The 22,170-nt window shown below is 45.3% G+C and overlaps 1 protein-coding gene across 1 annotated transcript; it reads left to right on the plus strand.

The window, feature by feature from the left end:
- The first annotated feature begins 12,465 nt into the window (after positions 1-12,465).
- Positions 12,466-17,575, plus strand: LOC118399865 (taste receptor type 1 member 3-like). Its single transcript, XM_035796085.1, has 9 exons — positions 12,466-12,649; positions 12,767-12,994; positions 13,190-13,490; positions 13,982-14,338; positions 14,685-15,101; positions 15,206-15,409; positions 15,850-15,970; positions 16,266-16,636; positions 16,814-17,575. Exons 2-9 carry the CDS (start codon positions 12,792-12,794, stop codon positions 17,573-17,575), a joined length of 2,736 nt encoding a protein of 911 aa, XP_035651978.1. The 5' UTR covers positions 12,466-12,649; positions 12,767-12,791.
- Positions 17,576-22,170: the final 4,595 nt, after the last annotated feature.

The following is a 22,170-nucleotide window of genomic DNA, read 5'->3' on the forward strand; positions in this document are numbered from 1 at the left end:
CAGAAGATGACTCAAGAGGAGCTGAATGGCAGTTTGATCATGACCAAACTCCCTGAACTGGCTGGAATGGCAATTTCACCATGAACACCTCTCCCATAATCTGCTGATCATCATTTCGAATCCCTGAGCCGAATAGGTGAAAAAAATCTTCCGATGTGCCCTGGAGCAAGGCACTTAACCCTAAATGTTTCTGTAAATCACTCTGGATAAGAGGGTCTGCTAAGTGACTATGATTGTCAAAGCTACATAAAAAACATGTCAAAGCTACAGATTGTTTCACCAGATAATGTGATTTAACCCACGTTTTTGGTATGCGTTACTGGGAGTAACAGGATAGGTACTGTCTGTACCTTAAAATATCCGTGTCTAGTTTGAATTTTGAAAATGCACAGTTATTAAAATAAATACCTGTTTTGCTCCATGAAGTAATCCAACAATGTGTACACTGCATCTTGTCTATTTGAGGTGTCTGTCATCATGACATGTTACACTTTGTGGTGGACATCAAATGAAAGAAGACTTGAAATAGATACGATGGCAGCGTACACTTTTGGATTACTTAATGGAGCAAAAAGTATTTATTTTAATAACGGAGCATATTCTAAATTCGAACAGACCCCGGCAAATGGACACGGACATTTTGAGATTCCTGTTTCCACGAATCGAGGACTAAGACCGTACCTATCCTGTAACTCACAGTGATTGACCATTCAAAACTTCTCTATTTTACAAGTGAAATTAAAATGCTCTAGGTTGAACGAGCAGTATGGCTGGTGGCATTGTCATGCTGGACGGTCATGTCCGGATGAGTCTGCAGGAAGGGTACCACATGAGGGAGGAGGATGTCTACACTGTAACATACAGCGTTGAGATGACAACAAGTTCAGTCCGATGATGCTGTGACATACCGCCCCAGACCATGATGGACCCCCCACCTCCAAATCAATCCTGCTCCAAAGTACAGGCCTCGGTGTAACGCTCATTCCTTCAACGATAAATGCGAATCCAACCATCACCCCTGGTGAGATAAAACCGCGACTTGTCAGAGAACAGCACTTTTGCCAGTCCTGTCTGGTCCAGCGACGGTGGATTTGTGCCCATAGGCAACGTTGTTGCCGGTGATGTCTGGTGAGGACCTGCCTTTACAACAGGCCTACAAGTCCTCAGTCCAGCCTCTCTCAGCCTATTGCGGACAGTCTGAGCACGGATGGAGGGATTGTGCGTTCCTGATGTAACTCGGGCAGTTGTTGTTGCCATCCTGTACCTGTCCCGCAGGTGTGCTGTTCGGAATTACCGATCTGGTGCAGGTGTTGTACACGTGGTCTGCCACCACGAGGACGGCTGTCCGCCCTGTCTCCCTGTAGCGCTGTCTTAGGCATCTCACAGTACGGACCTTGCAATTTATTGCCCTGGCCACATCTGTAGTCCTCATGCCTCCTTGCAGCATGCCTAAGGCACATTCACGTAGTTGACAGGGCCCCTGGGCATTTTCTTTTGGTGTTTTTCAAAGTCAGTAGAAATGCCTCTTTAGTGTCCTAAGTTTTCATAACTGTGACCTTAATTCACTGTAAGCTGTTAGTGTCTTAACGACCGTTCCACAGGTGCATGTTCATTAATTGTTTATAGTTCATTGAACAAGCATGGGAAACAGTGTTTAAACCCTTTACAATGAAGATCTGTGAAGTTATTTGGATTTTTACGAATTATCTTTGAAAGACGGGGTCCTGAAAAAGGGAAGCTTCTTTTTTTGCTGAGTTCATACTTATATAAGGTTTAACTGGTACAGGGCTACCTTCAGACGAGTCTTGTGAGGCTTGTGTGGGTGTCCTAAGGCAAAACAACCGACATGTACGTGAGAGTCTCACCTTTCAATAGAGGGATCATATTAGTGTGTTTTCGGATGCTACAGACAGAAGTTGGCAGATCTGCGATACCGACTTCTGATGAGGCCTGTGATACTTGAACACCATTGTATTCATGAGAGTCTTATCTTTCCATAGAGTGGTCATATTTGTTTGGAGGCCAAACCGTTCGGACTCTACAGATATTTCGTGAGAAGACAGATTTTGGGGATATCTCATGGTATGACAAACACTGCTGTAGCTTGGCCACCTTCTACCGCAGATACACATGCAAAACAACAGATGGATTTTAATGGGGATTGTTTAATTATACTAATTAGGGTCCCGGACATTGACTCTAGTTTTTCTTTTAACACCAACACTGGGGTCACACACACGTGTCACACACAATCCCTGATTTGAATGCAAACAGTTTTGTGAGGTAAGCGCCAAGGGCAACCTCTCCCTAACCGGCAGGTTAGCCACTATAGTGCAAACAGGATTTGTCCTAGGTAGTGGACATGTTGTAACACTTTCAGGCAAAGTGGATTTTAAGAATTTGGTTAATTTGTATGGTTACAGCTTAGCATCAAGTTAAAACTACAAGCTGTCCCCGTATATTTCCAACTCTATGTAAGAGTGCATGCAAGGGTATGCATTCATGTAGTACTAAATTAAAAGTATATTTCGCTTCATGAATTTGCATATGAGAAGTGCAAGTATGTGCAAATACATATACACTTACTGCAGCTATACAGTATAAAATATGATAAATATACAAACTCCAACACACACACACAAATACTTTAAAGGCAAAAGAACAGGTTGAACCAACGAAGAAGAGTGTGGCAGGAAGCAAGGATGTTAACCCTTTGAGGCAGCGTAAAAGGCAAAGTTTTTAAGCCGAAGAGGCAGGGAACATTTTGGCAGTTTTGCTTTTTTGTCAAGGACAGGCTGGTCTATACTGCTGGGCTGGTTTGATATACTGTTGTTGATGTAGTCAGTAGATGTGAGCAGTGTAATGATAACTGCATGGCGTATACTACTCTACTCTACAGCACAGCTGGGTTGGTGTTACATGGCCTCCCTGCCTTGGCACAACAGGATCCCCTCTTTCTGACACTTTCCCCATGCAATGTTAGGCACTGGAGCTGATCAAGACAGATGGCCTCGTGTCCAGTAGCACATTTGAGTATTCTGCTGCCTCGCTGGGCTGGGCTGGCTGGCTGTCCTCTGCTGTGCTCTGCTCTGCCTTGTTAATAATTTGTTAGACCCTGTGGGGTATGAGGCCAGCATGTTGACAATGGGCACACTGTTTCTCTGGCCAACGAAGGAGATTAGGCTGATCCGGCCATTCTGCGGCCAGGGGGTGAGTGTGGGGGGAACGAGGGGGGAGGGCACTAAGCCTGTTCCTGTCTCAGCTTACAGACGAGTAAACGGCACAGTCACAGTGTTTTGTAACACTCAAAGCCTTCGCAGAGCACTATGCCATAGTATCTTTAGGCTAGCTATGTAAACACTGGTATGAACACACACATACTAGTAGCACACTAACGTGTAAGTACACTTCATTTAAGTGAATACCAACTAAATAAATTACTGATAAGAGTGTACCCATTCCTCAATGTGTATTTTCTATGTACAATAATGTCTTCTCAGTCGCATTTGAATAGTTGCAAATTCCAAAAAGCTCTATCAATTTTTTAAAGAAATGTTAGTAAATTTGATTTTATTGATTTTATTGTAAATTTGATTTTATATTTAAATAAATGGTGAAAGATTGGTTGTGTTGTTTCACTATCTAATCATAGCATGGGGTTGTTTAAAATCTAATATATATGTGCTTCACTCTCAGAGAAATAAGTAGTACTCTTGTGTTTTACCCAGTCAAATGCAACAAATAACTAAATGTTTGATAAAGAACTGTACAAAAGATACATTTGTGACATCAATATTTATTAAATGTTTTTACAAATCTGAGAACTAATATTTTACACACACGTGAAGGTACCCATGAGCAATCATTTCGAATGAAAAAACACAAATGTGAGAAATTGGTGGATATAGTGTTTAGGAAATAAACTCTTTATCTGTAAAACATGTCTGCAATAAACCAATAGCCACAGTCCTCTTATGCAGGTAATAAAGTTGACCATTGGAAAACAACAGACTAATCAAAACATGTTTTCGTTTGGAGAACCATTGTTCAGAACAACTAGAGCAACCAGTGAGGAGAAACAACCATAGATTCCCAGTAGGCAGGTTCAATCACCTCTGTTATCAACTGTTCAAATAGCCTGCATATCCACTGTGTACCGACTACCCACACAGACAGCGACCCTGGGAAGCCCCGTCAACCTCCACCTACACACCACCACCACATGGACTCTGATTCTCTTACCACATCAGGGCTCTGGCCCGTAAGAATAAGAACAATATCATATCATCTGTGACAATGAAAAATACTGTCCACATCAAAATATGTTACAGGCAATTCTCTCTACATAAAGAGTTTTTCTGTTTTTCTGTGGACGGTCAGTGTGTTGTAACCCACATCTGACACCTAGTGTTAAAACTGCATGCTGTGTTGTGTTAAAATACACTGTATATACAAAAGAATGTGGACACCCCTTCAAATTTGTGGATTTGGCTATTTCAGCCACACCCATTGCTGACAGGTGTATAATATTGAGCACACAGCCATGCAATCTCCATTGACAAACATTACAGTAGCCTTACTGAAGAGCTCAGTGATTTTCAATGTGACACCGTCATAGGATGCCACCTTTCCAACAAGTCAGTTCGTCAAAATTCTGTCCTGCTAGAGTTGCCCTGGTCAACTGTAAGTGCTGAAGGGGAAACATCTAGGAGCAACAATGCCTCAGCCGCAAAGTGGTAGGCCACACAAGCACACAGAACGGTACAGCCAAAAGCTGAAGCGCGTAGCGCGTAAATCGTCTGTCCTCTGTTGCAACATTCACTACCAAGTTCCAAACTGCCTCTGGAAGCAACGTCAGGCCAAATAACTTTTTGTCAGGAGCTTCATGAAATGGGTTTCCATGCGCAATGCCATGTGTGGTGTAAAGCTCTCTGCCATTTGAATCTGGAACATTGGAAATGCACTCTCTGGAGTCCAATGAACGACTCTAGGTTTGGCGGATGCCAGGAGAACGCTACCTGTCCAAATGCATAGTACCAACTGTAAAGTTTGATGTAGGAGGAATAATGGTCTGGGGGTGTTTTTTATGATTCGTGCTAAGCCCCTTAGTTCCAATGAAGGGAACTATTAATGCTACAGCATACAATGACATTCTCAACGATTATGTGCTTCCAACTTGGCAACAGTTTGGGAAAGGCCCTTTCCTGTTTCAGCATGACAATGACCCCGTGCACAAAGCGAGGTCCATCCAAAAATGGTTTGTCAAAATCTGTGTAGAAGAACTTGACAGACCTGCACAGAGCCCTGACCTCAACCCCATCGAACACTTTTGGAATTAATTGGAACGGCGACTACCAGCAAGGCCTAATCACCCAACACTAGTGCCCGACCTCACTAATGCTCTTATGGCTGAATGGAAGCAAGTCCCCGCCTTCCCAGAAGAGTCGAAGCTGTTATAGCATCAAAGGGTGGACCAACTCCATATTAATGCCCATGATTTTGGAATGAGATGTTCAATGAGCAGCTGTCCACATACTTTTGGTCATGTGGTGTATGCAGCTACAGATCTGTCAGACAAGGCGGGCCTGGAATTATGAGCAGTCTGATATTAAAGGAACAAGTTTACATCTGTAAGTCATGTTATTTTGGTGGAAATGTGATACACAATTATAATAATAATGTGTGTGTGTATGCAAATTAGTGTCTGTGTATGTGTTTGCGCACGCACGTGTGTGTGTATGTGTCCCGGAGCCTTAGCACAAGAAAGTTTTAGGAAGGCTGGAGGTGGATTCATGGCTTAAGCTACCGAAGAACCAAACAAAACACTCCTGTGTTATCTTGGCTGTGTACTTAGGATTGTTGTCCTGTTGGAAGGTGAACCATCACGACAGTCTGAGGTCCTGAGCGCTCTGGAGCAGGTTTTCAGCAAGGATCTCTCAGTACTTTCCGCCGTTCATCTTTCCCTCGATCCTGACTAGTCTCCCAGTCCCTGTCGCTGAAAAACATCCCCACAGCATGATAATGACACCCCCCATGCTTCACCGTAGGGATGGGGCCTGGTTTCCTCCAGACGTGACGCTTGGCATTCAGGCCAAGGACTTGGTGTCTTGGTTTCATCAGCCCAGAGAATCTTGTTTCTCATCGTCTGAAAGTCCTTTAGGTGCTTTTTGGCAATCTCCAAGCGGGCTGTCACGTGCCTTTTACTGAGGATGGCTTCTGTCTGGCCACTCTACCACAAAGGCCAGATTGGGCGAGTGCTGCAGAGATGGTTGTCCTTCTGTAAGGTTCTCCCATCTCCACAGAGGAACTCTGGAGTTCTGTCTGAGTGACCATCGGGTTCTTGGTCACCTCGCTGGTCAAGGCCCTTCTCCGATTGCTCCGTTTGAGGAAGAGTCTTGGTGGTTCCAAACTTCTTCAATTTAAGAATGTTGGAGGCTACTAGATTCTTGGGGACCTTTAATGCTGCAGAAATGTTTTGGTACCCTTCCCCAGATCTGTACCATGACACAATCCTGTCTCGGAGCTCTACAGACAATTCCTTCGACATCGTGGCTTGGTTTTTGATCTGACATTCACTGTCAACTGTGGGACCTTATATAGAACGGTGTGTGCCTTTTACAAATCATGTCCAATCAATTGAAGTTGTAGAATCATCTCATGGATGACCAATGGAAACATGATACACCTGAGTTCAATTTGGAGTCTCATAGAAATACTTATGTCAATATGGTATTTTTTATATATTTGCAAAAATGTCTACAAAGCTGTTTTCACTTTTTCATTGTGTGTAAATTGATGAGGAAAAACATGTATTTAATACAATTTAGTATAAGGCTGTAACGTAATAAAATGTGGGAAAAGTGAAGGGGTCTGAATACTTTCCGAATGCACTGTATATGAACAGAAATGTAAAACACTGTTTTAGAGCATTTTCACTTTAGTTTGCTTTATATCACAAACTGATTATAAAAACGAAATAGTAGCATGGTGTAAAAAATAAATAAAACGTGGGTGGAAAGTAGACGCACTTGTGTTTCATCACAAGCATTGGTATGTGTGTACTCACGTCAAGATCTCGGACAAGATAGAAGACTACAGTACCTGTCTTAACTAGGGTCCAAATACACCTATACACTGTCTGTCAGACAGATCCTCTGTCACCCAATTAAAGAGCTGTGAATAAGTACATTTAAGTTCAGCCCTATTATATACAGTACAAAGGTGTAGTGATCATACTGAGTAACACCTTTTCAAAAGAGCGTGTTAAGGTTAAAAGTGTTTATTGTTTCATGCAAAATACCTGGAAGAACCTGGAAATGTGATGTTCTATCTCGATGCAAATGGACCAAAATTTGGCATGCAAAGGTTAATGCTAAATACTGTTGAGTATCCGGGCTGAATACAAATATGCAAACATCAGATGTGTCAGGCATATGTGTATAGGTGGCAGGGAAGTCAGGCGCAGGAGAGTCAAACGGAGTGTAAAATGGAGTCTTTTAATAATGTCCTAGTAACATGCTCCATAACACTAAACAGGAAAAGAACATAAACAAAATATGGGTACGAAGACCCGTCCCGCACCTATACAACAAACAACACTACACTGACAATAAACAATCTCTGATAAAGACATGAGGGGAAACAGAGGGTTAAATACACAACAGGTAATGAATGGGATTGAAAACAGGTGTGTGGGGAAGACAAGACAAAACCAATGGAAAATTAAAAATGGATCAATGATGGCTAGAAGACCGGTGACGTCGAACGCCGAGCACCGCCCGAACAAGGAGAGGCAACGACAGTCGTGACAGTACCCCCCTGACGCGCGGCTCCAGCAGCGTGTTGACACCGGCCTCGGGGACGACCCGGAGGGCGAGGTGCAGGGCGATCCGGATGGAGACGGTGGAATTCTGATAACATGGAAGGATCTAACACGTCCTCCACCGGAACCCAGCATCTCTCCTCCGGCCCGTACCCCTCCCAGTCTACGAGGTACTGAAGGCCCCTCGCCCGACGTCTCAAATCCAAAATGGATCGAACAGAGTACGCTGGAACCCCCTCGATGTCTAGAGGAGGCGGAGGAACATCACGCACTTCAGCCTCCTGGAGTGGGCCAGCCACCATCGGCCTGAGGAGAGACACATGGAACGAGGGGTTAATACGGTAATTAGTGGGCATTTGTAACCTATAACATACCTCGTTCACTCTCCTCAGGACTTTAAACGGCCCCACAAACCGCGGACCCAGCTTCCGGCAGAGCAGGCGGAGGGGCAGGTTTCGGGTCGAGAGCCAGACCCTGTCCCCTGGTGCGAACACTGGGGCCTCACTGCGGTGACGGTCTGCGCCAATTTTCTGGCGCCTTATGGCACGCTGAAGATGGACGTGGGCTGCCTCCCAGGTTTCCTCAGTGTGCCGAAACCAATTGTCCACCGCAGGGGCCTCGGTCTGGGTCTGATGCCAAGGAGCCAGAACCGGCTGATACCCTAATACACATTGAAAAGGAGTAAGGTTAGTGGAGGAGTGACGTACGAGTTCTGAGCCATCTCTGCCCAGGGCACGAACTTCGCCCACTCCCCCGGCCGATCCTGGCAATAAGACCGCAGAAACCGACCCACATCCTGGTTAAACTCTCTCCACCTGCCCATTACTCTCGGGGTGAAAACCTGAGGTAAGACTAACCGAGATCCCCAGACGCTCCATGAACGCCTTCCAGACCCTTGATGTGAACTGGGGACCCCGATCAGACACTATATCCTCAGGCACCCCATAGTGCCGGAAAACGTGTGTAAATAGGGCCTCTGTAGTTTGTAAGGCCGCAGGGAGACCGGGCAAAGGGAGGAGACGACAGGACTTTGAAAACCGATCCACAACGACCAGGATCGTGATGTAACCCTGTGAAGGTGGAAGATCAGTCAAAAAAATCCACCGACAGGTGCGACCACGGCCGTTGAGGAACGGGTAGAGGTTGTAGCTTACCTCTGGGCAGGTGTCTAGGAGCCTTGCACTGGGCGCACACCGAGCAGGAAGAAACATAAATCCTCACGCCCTTAGCTAAAGTGGGCCACCAGTACCTCCCTTCAAGACAGTGCATCGTCCGACCTATCCCAGGATGACCAGAGGAGGGTGACGTGTGAGCCCAATAGATCAATCGGTCGCGGACAGCAGACGGAACGTACAGACGACCAGCTGGACACTCAGGGGGAGAGGGCTCTGCACGTGATGCCCGCTCAATGTCCGCGTCCAGCTCCCACACTACAGGCCCCACCAGACACGAAGCTGGGAGTATGGGAGTGGGATCCATGGATCGCTCCTCTGTGTCATACAGCCGAGACAATGCGTCTGCCTTAACGTTCTGGGAGCCTGGTCTGTAAGAAAGAGTAAACACAAAACGAGTGAAAAACATGGACCACCTTGCCTGGCGAGGATTCAATCTCTTCGCCTGCCGGATGTACTCCAGATTGCGGTGGTCAGTCCAGATGAGAAAAGGGTGTTTAGCCCCTTCAAGCAAATGCCTCCACACCTTCAAGGCTTCTACGACAGCTAATAGCTCTCGGTTCCCCACATCATAGTTTCGCTCCGCCGGGCTGAGCTTCTTCGAAAAGAAAGCACAGGGGCGAAGCTTCAGTGGCGTACCCGAACGCTGAGAGAGCACTGCTCCTATCCCAGCTTCGGATGCGTCCACCTCCACTATGAATGGCAAAGAGGGATCCGGATGAGCCAGCACAGGCACCGAGGTAAACAGAGTCTTCAGGTGCTCAAAAGCACTGTTCGTCTCAGCCGACCACTGCAAGCGCACCGGGCCCCCCTTTAACAATGAGGTAATGGGAGCTGCCACCTGACCAAAACCCTGGCTTGCAGGGGATACACGTGACTCTTGGGATATGCAGCGTCTACCAGAAGATCTATCGCACAAGCCCCCCGTCGATTAGGTGGTAATTGGCATATTCGGGGGGAATGCGCACGGTGGAGACCTAGTCTGGACTTTCCACCGTAGTAGCACCAACGGAAACCCCTAAACACCTACCTGAGCATTCTTGCGACCACCCCGTGAGAGCCCTCTGTGGCCAAGAAACAGTGGGGTTATGGCAAGCTAACCAGGGTAGGCCTAGCACCACAGAATACGCAGGAGAATCAATAAGGAAAAGACTAATCTTCTCCTTGTGACCCTCCTGCGTTATCATACACAAAGGTGCGGTTACCTCCCTGATCAACCCTGACCCTAATGGTCGACTATCTAAGGCATGAATAGGGAAAGGCATATCCACAGGAACAATAGGGATCCCTAAACTATGAGCTAGACTTTTATTAATGAAATTCCCAGCCGCACCTTAATCTACTAGCGCCTTATACTGGGAATGCATTGAAAAATCAGGAAAAGGGACCGAGACAAACATTAGTGCAGCAGAGGGCTCTGGATGAGAATGGGGCCTACTCACCTGGGGTGATGCCAGAATGCCCTGCCTGCCTTCTCTATTCCCAGAGGAACCAACCCGGCACCGACCAGCAGTGTGCCCTCTGCGACCATGAATGGTGCTCGAGCGAGAACCCCCTCCGGTCTCCCTGTGCACCATCCCTCCCAATTCCATAGGTTCGGGAGAGAGGGTGCGGGAGGATGGAACAACCAGACCCCGATCTAGACATCCACGAGTAGCCAGCATGTTGTCCAGCTTGATGGACATGTCCACCAGCTGGTCGAAGGTGAGGGTGGTGTCTCTACAGGCCAGCTCCCGACGGACGTCCTCGCGTAGACTACAACGGTAATGGTCGATCAGGGCCCTGTCGCTCCATCCAGCGCCGGCAGCCAAGGTCCTAAACTCCAAAGCAAACTCCTGTGCGCTCCTCGTCTCCGGCCTCAGATGATAGAGGAGCTCCCCCGCTGCTTTGCCTTCAGGTGGATGATCGAATACTATCCGGAATTGGCGGGTGAACTCCTCAAAATGGTCCAACGCCGCATCCTCCCTTCTACACACAGCGCTGGCCCATTCCAGGGCTTTCCCGGTGAGGCATGAGACGAGGGCGTAACTCTTCTCACGGTCAGATGGTACTGGGGAGGCCGTGGCTAGATATAAGTTCAGCTTAAGGAGGAAACCCTGGCAGCCGGCAGTATCTCCGTTGTATCCCGTGGGTAGGGATAAATGGATCTTCGATTCCGAAGAGGACAAAACGTTCAAGGGAGATTCCGGTTGTGGTGGTGGTGGCGCTGGAGAAACTCCCTGTCTCTCCCAGCGATCCATATTCTGGACAATGCGATCCATGACGGAGCTTATACAGTCAAGCTCCCTCGCTTGTTCCTGAACGCGTTCCTCCAGCTCCATGAGCATAGTGTCCTCTCCTGCTGACTTCATATTGTTTGGTCAGAGATTCTGTCAGGCATATGTGTATAGGTGGCAGGGAAGTCAGGCGCAGGAGAGTCAAATGGAGTGTAAAATGGAGTCTTTTAATAATGTCCTAGTAACATGCTCCATAACACTAAACAGGAAAAGAACATAAACAAAATATGGGTACGAAGACCCGTCGCGCACCTATACAACAAACAACACTACACTGACAATAAACAATCTCTGACAAAGACATGAGGGGAAACAGAGGGTTACACACACAACAGGTAATGAATGGGATTGAAAACAGGTGTGTGGGAAGACAAGACAAAACCAACTGAAAATGAAAAATGGATCAATGATGGCTAGAAGACCGGTGACGTCGAACGCCGAGCACCGCCTGAACAAGGAGAGGCAACGACTTCTGCAGAAGTCGTGACAAGATGAGAGAGAAAATATAATAAATCTCAACTCTCAAACTACAGCTCCAGCTTAACTTTAAGATTAAAATGGTACAAGTGGATATAGAATGCTAATATAGATTTTGGCAAATGTTTAACAGCTTGTACTAACAGAGTGCCATCGGCAGCAGAAAAGGACAGGAGAGAGACAAATTGGCTTCTGTTGATTAGCCACCTGACACCTGATTTTCCTAAATATTATATGCCTATGAAATGGAGACACCACAGGAACTCATCAAACACACACAAGGCCGCCTTTCAAGTTTTACTGTCTAATACCCCGGGGCGGCAGGGTAGCCTAGTGGTTAGAGCGTTGGACTAGTAACCGGAAGGTTGCAAGTTCAAACCCCCGAGCTGACAAGGTACAAATCTGTTCTGCCCCTGAACAGGCAGTTAACCCACTGTTCCCAGGCCGTCATTGAAAGTAAGAATTTGTTCTTAACCGACTTGCCTAGTAAAATAAAGTGAAAAAAACAACAAAAAAACAGTGCATATCAGGCATGTGGTATTAAAGCGCTCATCTCGTCTAACCTCCCGTAACCACGCACAATACTGACAAGGCCTAATCAGCCAACCACAAGCAAATGTCAGGAAAATACTCTGGAAGTGTCTGACAAGAACCTGTTGCCTGGTAATTTCCATATGTTGGTGCCTTGTTTCAAACATCTTCAGGCGTACCACAAATGTAAATGCACCTCCGGCGTCATGTTGAAAGCAACAGCAGACCTCTGGTGAGACTTGTACTCTGGTACAGGGCAGCCTGATCCGAAGTACTTTATTCACTACCCATCAAAACACAGGCAACACAGGAGGTACAGACAGACAGAGAGTACAGCATCGACTCGCTGGGCTGTGAAGGTACTAGTACAGGTGAGTTTCTCTTTTTCTTTCCCTCTGACCCGCTCTCTTTCTCTCAATGCATCTTTCTACACTGACATTCGCCGATGCCTGCTTTAAGTTCTCTCTGATGTTTGCCATGACCCCTAGCCTGCCTCTACCTGCCCTCAGCTGCATGGCGGTGCCATTAAGACTGCTGGTTCTATGCTGGGTGTTAGGAGCAGGGCGTAGTCAGAGCTCTCCACCATGGTTCCAGAACATCACTACCAACCTGTTTAACTCTTCTGGAGACATCCTCCTCGGGGGGCTCTTCCCCATCAACGAGCTCACCAGCAACCTGAGCCACAGAGTGAAGCCGGACAACATTAGCTGTGACAGGTACAGTAACTCAAGATCCTTTTTGCTGAATATGATTTTTGCCCTATGTCAAGTGTCTTTATACTGTAATCATATTAGCCGATTCTGCATATCTCATTCGAATTAGTGCTTGCTTCTCATTCGTTTAAATGATTAGAATTATTGAATTATAGCACAGCAGTAACAACCCCTCCCTGTCTGTGCTTCGCCTGGCAGGATTAATGAGCATGGGCTAGGTATGGCCCTGGTGATGAAGTACACAGTGGATGAGATCAACGCCAACTCCACCCTACTCCCTGGCATCAGGCTGGGCTATGAGATCTTCGACACCTGCAAGCAGTCTGCCGTCATCGTGAAGCCCACACTCCTCTTCCTCACTGAGGACTCCACCCGAGAGCTGGCCGTCATGTGTAACTACACAGACTATGTGACCCGTGTGGCGGCTGTCATCGGCCCATCCACCTCAGAGATGGTCTCAGTCATAGGAAAACTATTGGGATTCTTCCTCATGCCACAGGTTAGTATGGTCACATGATGGAATTCTATATTTCAATGCAAACAATGTCATCCTCATATAATGTGATGCAAAATGAAGATTTCTGATTTGTCCATTGTTTGACAATCCCTCGAATATGATTTTGATTGAACTGGGTGCTGTGGTGGAACACAGATGGTAATTATGATTTTGATTGAACTGGGTGCTGTGGTGGAACACAGATGGTGGAATATGATTTTGATTCAACTGGGTGCTGTGGTGGAACACAGATGGTGGAATATGATTTTGATTCAACTGGGTGCTGTGGTGGAACACAGATGGTGGAATATGAATTTGATTCAACTGGGTGCTGTGGTGGAACACAGATGGTGGAATATGATTTTGATTCAACTGGGTGCTGTTGTGGAACACAGATGAAAATGTGAGATACAACTGCAGTGGAGACATAATTGCTTTTTGTATCTACCGTTGCTACTTATGTCTCCTTACCATCATCCCTCTGTCCTCTGTAGATCAGCTACCTCGCAACTAGTGACATGTTCAGTGACAAGAGTATGTACCCATCGTTCCTGCGCACCGTGCCCAGTGACAAGAGGCAGGTGGAGGCCATGGTGTATCTGCTGAACAGGTTCCAGTGGAACTGGGTGGCCGTGGTGGGCAGTGAGGATGAGTACGGACGCCAGGGCCAGCGCCAGTTCTCCACCCTGGCAGCAAGGAGCTCCATCTGTGTGGGCTACGAGGGGTTAATCCCTTTGTACCGTGACCCACAGCCAGTGGTCAGAGAGATCCTGGACCGCATCGCAGAGGCCAAGGTGGGAGTGGTGGTGGTCTTTTCCCTCTCCCAGCCTGCCAGAGCCTTCTTCACTGAGGTCAGTGAGATAGCAAGCCACATAAGAGTTCTGGAGACCGACAAAATTGTAAAACAAAATCTCACAAGCTTTTCAAAAAGCTTTATGCAGCCATTGGTTTGACTGTTTTTAAAGTACATGAATGCAACTCATTTACAGTATCTAAATTCAGATTATAACATTTGTCTGTAAGTAGCAACGTGCATGTGCTATAATTCAGTCAATATCTGATAGATTATAACAAATGTGAAAAGTTTGGGGTTTCTTAATCAATTTTCCAACTATTTAATTTATTACAATAGTTTTATAAACATTTTAACAATTTCAATGACTATTGCTACAATACCAACATGCTGTTTGTGATCAGGTGATCAGGAGGAATCTGACAGGTGTGTGGGTGGCCAGCGATGCGTGGGCCCTGCACAGAGACGTATCAACTCTCCCAAACATCCACACTGTGGGCACTATCATTGCCTTCGCAGTCCAGAGCCAGACCCTGGCCCTGCTCACACCCTACACCAGTGAACTCTTCTCCAGGATCAGAGAGGAGAGGGCCAGGCAGCCCTCACCAGATACAGAGTCAACCCGTGGTATGAACCAGTGCCCAGACTGCTGGAACCTGTCCCCAGACAACGTACGTCTAGTGACAGAGCCCACACTGCTAAGGTCAGCTTTCAGTGTCTATGCTGCCATCTACAGCGTTGCACACGCACTGCACAATCTGCTCGGGTGCAATGCCAACAGTTGCCCGAGGGGCGCTAAAATCAAAGTCTATCCCTGGCAGGTACATTCTCCCTCACAGTTACTTTTTTTTCTCCAGATAATGATTATGTGAGACTGTGCAAGGATACTTTTACAAATGTCATGAACAACACTCTCCCCCTGCAGCTGTTGGAGGTGCTGAAGAAGGTAAATTTCAGTCTAAATGGAAGTCATTTTGAGTTTGACAGTAATGGAAACCCAAACATTGGCTACAACGTACTCCAGTGGGTCTGGAGAAACAACAGTCTGAGCTTCAAAGATGTCGGCATGTTCTATAAGAACCTGTCAATTAACAACACCCTCATCCAATGGCATACAGGCAGTACTAAGGTAATCTCCGCCCCATCTCCTCATCAAACATAATGTTGGATTTGATTGGCTTTTCACATTTTTACCTCTGGGAGTAAGCCTTTTAATGTGCCAGCTATGCTCCACAAAGTGGTAACTTTTGTAGATTGCATTTTCCTTTTATGCACCAAACTCAATTTTTACCACTATTGGTTATAGCTGCTCAAATGTTTGACATAAAGTCTTCATTTAAGTGTGTTTACCACAGGAGGTTGGTGGCACCTTAATTGGGGAGGAAATGGTCGTGGTAATGGCTGGATCGGAATTTGTGGAATTGTATAAAAAAAAACAACAACATGGTTTTCGTGTGTTTGATGCCATTCCATTCGCTCCGTTCCGACAGTTATTATGAGCCGTCCTCCATTCAGCAGCCTCCTGTGGTGTTGACCACCACATCCTCTCTGACCTCACCTCTGCTGCAGGCCCCTGAGTCTACCTGTTCCTCTGAGTGTGGCCCTGGCCAGGTGCGCAGAGTGAAAGGCTTCCATTCCTGCTGCTATGACTGTATTGAATGTTTACCGGGCACCTTCCAGAATGGCACAAGTGGGTGATTCACACTCACAGAAATTACATCCATCAATTCAGAGGCCATCACTCTTGTGATTTGGTTTTGTAGATTTCTTTGATATTTTCCTTGAGCAACATGCTGAAACTAACAGTTGAACAGACTAACAGCTTTACACCTTTGTCACACACTGCCAACATTGTGTTTAAAAAATGCCCAATAAATTGACAACATTGAAAGATGTGAGTGGTGGTCTTATAAGACTTTCTACTCTTATCTGGTTCTATCATTCTATTATTCTAACCACGTCTCTGCTCCCTCTCTGTCTCCAAGTGGACATCCAGTGTACCCAGTGTCCAGATGGCCAGTGGTCCCTGGTACGTAGCACCAACTGCACCGAGCCTACCTTTGACTTCCTGACCTGGAGCCAGCCTGAGTCTCTGGGGTTGCTGCTGGCCATGCTGGTGCTGCTGGTCTGTCAGGGGGCTGTAGGGGTCCTTCTCCTGCAGCACCGGGGGTCTCCACTGGTGAGAGCCTCCGGGGGGGCCCTGGGTGGTGTGGCCCTCCTCAGCCTGATGGGGAGCTGTGCCTGCCTGCTGCTGTTCCTGGGCCAGCCGGGGGAGCTGGTGTGTCGTCTGCAGCTGCCCCTCAGCTCTATTTTCCAAACGGTCACCCTGTCCACCATCCTAGCCATCTCACTGCAGGTAAGGCCTAGACCCGTGGAACACAAAACAGACATGAATCATGGAGATATTATATAGCTAAATAGGTTTTCTTTGATAAAAAAATCCAACAGTTCAGGAGACATTTGGATGAATATGAGCGAGGAAGACGCAGAGTATCATGAATCCTGGAGTAGCTCATTCTCTGTCCTCCCTCAGATTGTGTACGTGACAGAATTCCCTGGCAAGGCTCCTTTTCATCTGGATACACTGAGAGGCCCTGGAGGCTGTCTGCTAGTATTGGCCTGCTGTGGAGTGCAGGCAGGGATCTGTGGGTACTATGTCCAGGAAGGGCCCTCTCTATCCCAGTACCTGGCCAAGATGAAGGTGACCTTTGTGAGGAAGTTCCTGCGATGCCCTGTGGAACCCATTTTAGGTCTGGGCCTGATGCAGGGGTTCAATGGCCTCCTCGCCCTCACATCCTTCATGTGCACCTTCATGTCTGTGAAGAGCGTTCGACAGTACAACCTGGCCAGAGATATCACCTTCTCCACCCTGACCTACTGTGTGGTTTGGGTGGTCTTCATCCCCATCTACACCGGTCTGAATGACAAAGACCGCTCCATCGTTCATGTGTCTGTCAGTTTTCTCAGTAACATGGGGCTGATGGTGGCCTACTATCTGCCAAAATGTCACCTGCTGCTGAAGAAACCTGAGCTCAACAGAGAAGAGCACTTTCGTACCTTCCTCGAGGAGGCTGAAGCAACTCCTCAGGAGGTGCATGACCAGGGACCTGCAGAGGAAGAACAGGGATCTGCAGGGGATGGACAGGGATCAGGGAAGGGACAGGGATCAGGGGAGGGGCAGGGATCAGGGAAGGCACAGGGATCAGGGGAGGGGCAGGGATCAGGGAAGGGACAGGGATCAGGGGAGGAGCAGGGATCAGGGGAGGGGCAGGGATCAGGGAAGGGCCAGGGATAACGAAGGGACAAGACTTGGGACAGTGACCTTTATTCAGTTTAATGTTTAAATAATGTATTCAATTTAGTTTATAATGCATTGTTTCACAATTTTTGCAGAGACATATAACTGCAATCATTCAATCAAACTAGTCTACATGCACATGAAATGTATAACAAAGACTTGACAATTGAGGAAGTGTGTGACTTGCCTGCTACGATCTGTGATGCAGTTTGCTAGATCACCACCAGGGGACGCAATCATACAATTTACAAGCCGTTTACAGACTGAAAAGGCCATTAGGTAAAACCATCAGTCAGTGTGGCTTTTATTGAATAGTATGTAGGCCTAATATATTTTGCAGTAAAACAACATCCGATTCCATTATAATGAGTTGGCGTGATTGTCTTATTCGTGAAAATACACAATATGCAGCAAAGGCATACTAGGCTAAGTCACAATAATTTTTGCTATAGGCTACTAAAACAATGTTATGCTCATAGACCAATGTGTAGCCTATAGGTATTGTACTACGCATAGGCCTAGAGCACTGAGATGAACGAATTGCGTAGAGAATCAATTGAGTGATGTAGTATTTATGTATATGTAAATCTCAGTGAATTTGAACTAGGCAACAGATAATTGAAAGCCCACTAAATTGTTCTGATTAGCCTGCCGTTGGCCTCGGGCATGTTTTGACGTTTTCTTCGTCTATTTTAACCTGTGAGTGTGACGATGTAAACGGTAAAGTACGGAAGCATCACACGTTTCCTAGTCTACTGATTAAATTAAACGACAAAACCAAATTCGTCAACCATAAATGACAACACAAAGCGTTTTATTATTTTTACTCCAAGTTCTGCAATGTCATGAGCTCACCTTGACGATTTCTGCCGTTGAAAGGCAGGTGTAATGACTCTATGCGCTCATAGTCCAGTAGGCATACGTATGGTTTGGTGAAGCTAAAAACGGTTACATCCTCTGGTTATTAACTGGGATAGGTCACCCCTGTGACCAACTCCACACATGACATTGATGTGGAAGCTGCGTAAAGCTGCAAGCCCGTGCCCTCGAACATAACCAGCTCTTGATAATCCGTCCATTAATATACAGTGTCATAGGCCTAACGTGCACAGTAATATCTAACGGTGTTAATGCATGATAAAGATTCACTCAATGAATCCGATTTCGTGAGCAATTTCGAATAATAAGCACTTGAAATTATTCATATTAAGAAGAAACCTTTCTATTGCTTTGGGGGGAAAAAAAGAAACTTACATTGAGTCCAGTGCCTAAATTAACTTCTGAATAATTGAACGAAATTCATTTCAATAGTGATAATATGATCATTTAAACATGAAGCACAACATGGAGTGGTTTGTACAAAATAATTCGCCTATAGGCATTGGAAAACTTTAATCCCTTATAGTAAGAATTATAAAAACACTATGTTGGTCTATAGCCTACTCTTGATAAAAGCATCCCCTAATTTCGAAATTGAGTTTTGGAATGAAGATGAACACACTATTTACCACATGGTTGCTGGTATGACTGTATGATGAAGTCTGGTATTGTGCTGAGCCATATATTGTTACCCAAACAAGACATAAGACAAAAGGAAAAACTTCACATAGTCCGTATGTTCTATTCTTCTGGGCCCGCTGATTACGTCGCGTGATAAAAGTTGTTTCTTACTATAAACTAATGTGGGAATAAGATAGCTCTAATGAAGCGGTTAGGGATAAAGCATCATTTGCTCTGATGCGGTCCCTATCGCCCCGAACACTAAAGGCTTGGTTTCATTGGGCAAACAACCAGCATCAAACGTGTTTATCAAGTCCGGTGGCGGCAAGAACCACCATCCACCCGGGAACTGGAGCAGCAGCGGGAGAGGTGCGACCATAGAAATGCCCTCTCTTCCTCCGTGCCTTTTGCGTGTTTAATTAAACATTGTTACTGTTTTGAATTTGATTAATAATCCTCCAAACTAAAGGCGACCTTTGTCTGGGCAGAATGTATGGCCATTATCATTGCAATTATTTAATCAAGAGCTGCAGCTAATAGTTTAAAAAACAAACGTTTTAAACGGGCAAGAACGAGACGCTAAACTGGAACATTTGCCAAAATGTAGTATTTAATTATATCGCATTATAGCCCAGACAACTATTGTTAATGTGAGCGCAAAGACTGCGTAAGTTTCTTGACCACCACAAGATGACACAGGCATGGAGGATATCAGCCGAATGATTTCTTCACATAGACCCATATCGATTTAAAACGTTTCATCAGCTATTTCAAATTACACTGCACTTCAAGATTATTATTTACACTGAACAAAAATATAAACACAACATGTAACAGGTGTGGCATATCAAAAATGTGTTCCTCTGTTCCGTGTCTGTGTTCTTTTGCCCATCTTAATCTTTTATTTTTATTGGCAAGTCTGATAACTTTGCAACTCTGCCTAGAAGGCCAGCATCTCAGTCACCCCTTCACTGTTGACGTTGAGACTGGTGTTTGGGGGTACTTTAATGAAGCTGCCAGTTGAGGACTTGTGAAGCATCTGTTTCTCAAACTAGACACTAATGTACTTGTCCTCTTTCTCAGTTGTGCACCGGGGCCTCACACTCCTCTTTCTATTCTGGTTAGAGCCAGTTTGCGCTGTTCTGTAAAGGGATTAGTACACAGCTTTGTATGAGATCTTCAGTTTCTTGGCAATGTCTCGCATGGATTAGCCTTCATTTCTCAGAACAAGAATAGACTGACAAATTTTCGAAGAAAGTTATTTGTTTCTGGCCATTTTGAGCCTGTAATCGAACCCACAAATGCTGATGCTCCATATACTCCACTAGTCTAAAGAAGGACAGTTTTATTTCTTCTTTGATCAGGACAGCAGTTTTCAGCTGTGCTAACATAATTGCAAAAGGGATTTCTAATGATCTATTATCCTTTATAAATGATAAACTTGGATTAGATAACACAACGTGCCATTGGAACACAGGAGTGATGGTTGCTGATAATGGGCCTCTGTACGCCGATGTAGATATTCCATAAAAAAATCTGCCGTTTCCAGCTACAATAGTCATTTACAACATTAACAATATATATACTGTATTTATGATCAATTTGATGTTATTTTAATGGACAAAAAATGTGTTTTTCTTTCAAAAACAAGGAGATTTCTATGTGACCCCAAACTTTTAAACGGTAGTGTACATCACTTTTATTTTGAGCCGTCTTTGCCGTCAACCAAAACGGAGCACCTGGCTCACGCCCGGGAAACAGCCCGGTTCTAAAAAGAACGCAATAACCCGGGGCAGGCCTGGGACATTAATCAAATCCCCTCAATAGACGGGTTGGTTGTTTAGCAACAATACCGACAGATGCACAATTATGGGAGAAAACAGAAGGTGTTTGCTTAGATTGTTGACAACATGTAAACTATATTCCCTCTTCCATATTTATTGAAAACATAAATACATTTTCACAATGAGCACTTGTTGTCTCGCAAATACATATTTACAGTTGTTGGTTAGCTAGCTAGCTAATTTTAACATGACTTTTAATGACTGCAAAATGTATAGTATTTAGCGGTTCATGTAAAGTAAGTGCTAAATAAAGTTTCATAAACCAAAAGCTTGTGTGAGAGCACAGTGAAACCAACCTAACTTGTAGCCTTGGCCTATGCCCTAACGTGAAATAAATGACTCCAACCAAAATATCCATGATATTAGTTAGAAAATTACTTTGTTGATAAAGTTATATATACTGCCGTTAATTAATGTTCAGCATAATAGCTGAAGACAATACAATCGATGCAATAAGGGGGAACATGAATTCATGAAATGACCAAACTGTGCGAGGCCAGAACTAAGAACAATATGGCTGTTGAGAAAGAGAACGTGAGCTGTGTAGGATTAAAAGAAGCTGTTTCTGCGTCAATGGATGCATCTCAATAATATCAAATCAAATTTTATTGGACACATACACATGGTTAGCAGATGTTAATGCGAGTGTAGCGAAATGCTTGTACATCTAGTTTCGACAGTGCGGCAGTATCTAACAAGAAATCGAATAATTACACAACAACTACCTAATGCACACAAATCTAAGGAATGGAATAAGAATATATAAATATAAATATATGGATGAGCAATGACAGAGCAGCATAGGCAAGATGCAATAGATGGTATAAAACACAGTATATACATATGAGATGAGTAATGACAGAGCAGCATAGGCAAGATGCAATAGATGGTATAAAACACAGTATATACATATGAGATGAGTAATGACAGAGCAGCATAGGCAAGATGCAATAGATGGTATAAAACACAGTATATACATATGAGATGAGTGATGTAAACACATTATTAAAGTGGCCTTATTAAAGTGACTAGTGATCCATTTATTAAAATGGCCAATGACTTCAAGTCTGTAGGCAGCAGCCTCTCTGTGTTAGTGTTGGCTGTTTAACAGTCTGATGGCCTTGAGATAGAAGCTGTTTTTCAGTCTCTCGGTCCCAGCTTTGATGCACCTGTACTGACCTCACCTTCTGGATAGCAGCGGAGTGAACAGGCAGTGGCCTGGGTGGTTGTTGTCCTTGATGATCTATT

Source organism: Oncorhynchus keta, chromosome 21, assembly GCF_023373465.1.
Source record: "Oncorhynchus keta strain PuntledgeMale-10-30-2019 chromosome 21, Oket_V2, whole genome shotgun sequence".
Classification (NCBI taxonomy): domain Eukaryota; kingdom Metazoa; phylum Chordata; class Actinopteri; order Salmoniformes; family Salmonidae; genus Oncorhynchus; species Oncorhynchus keta.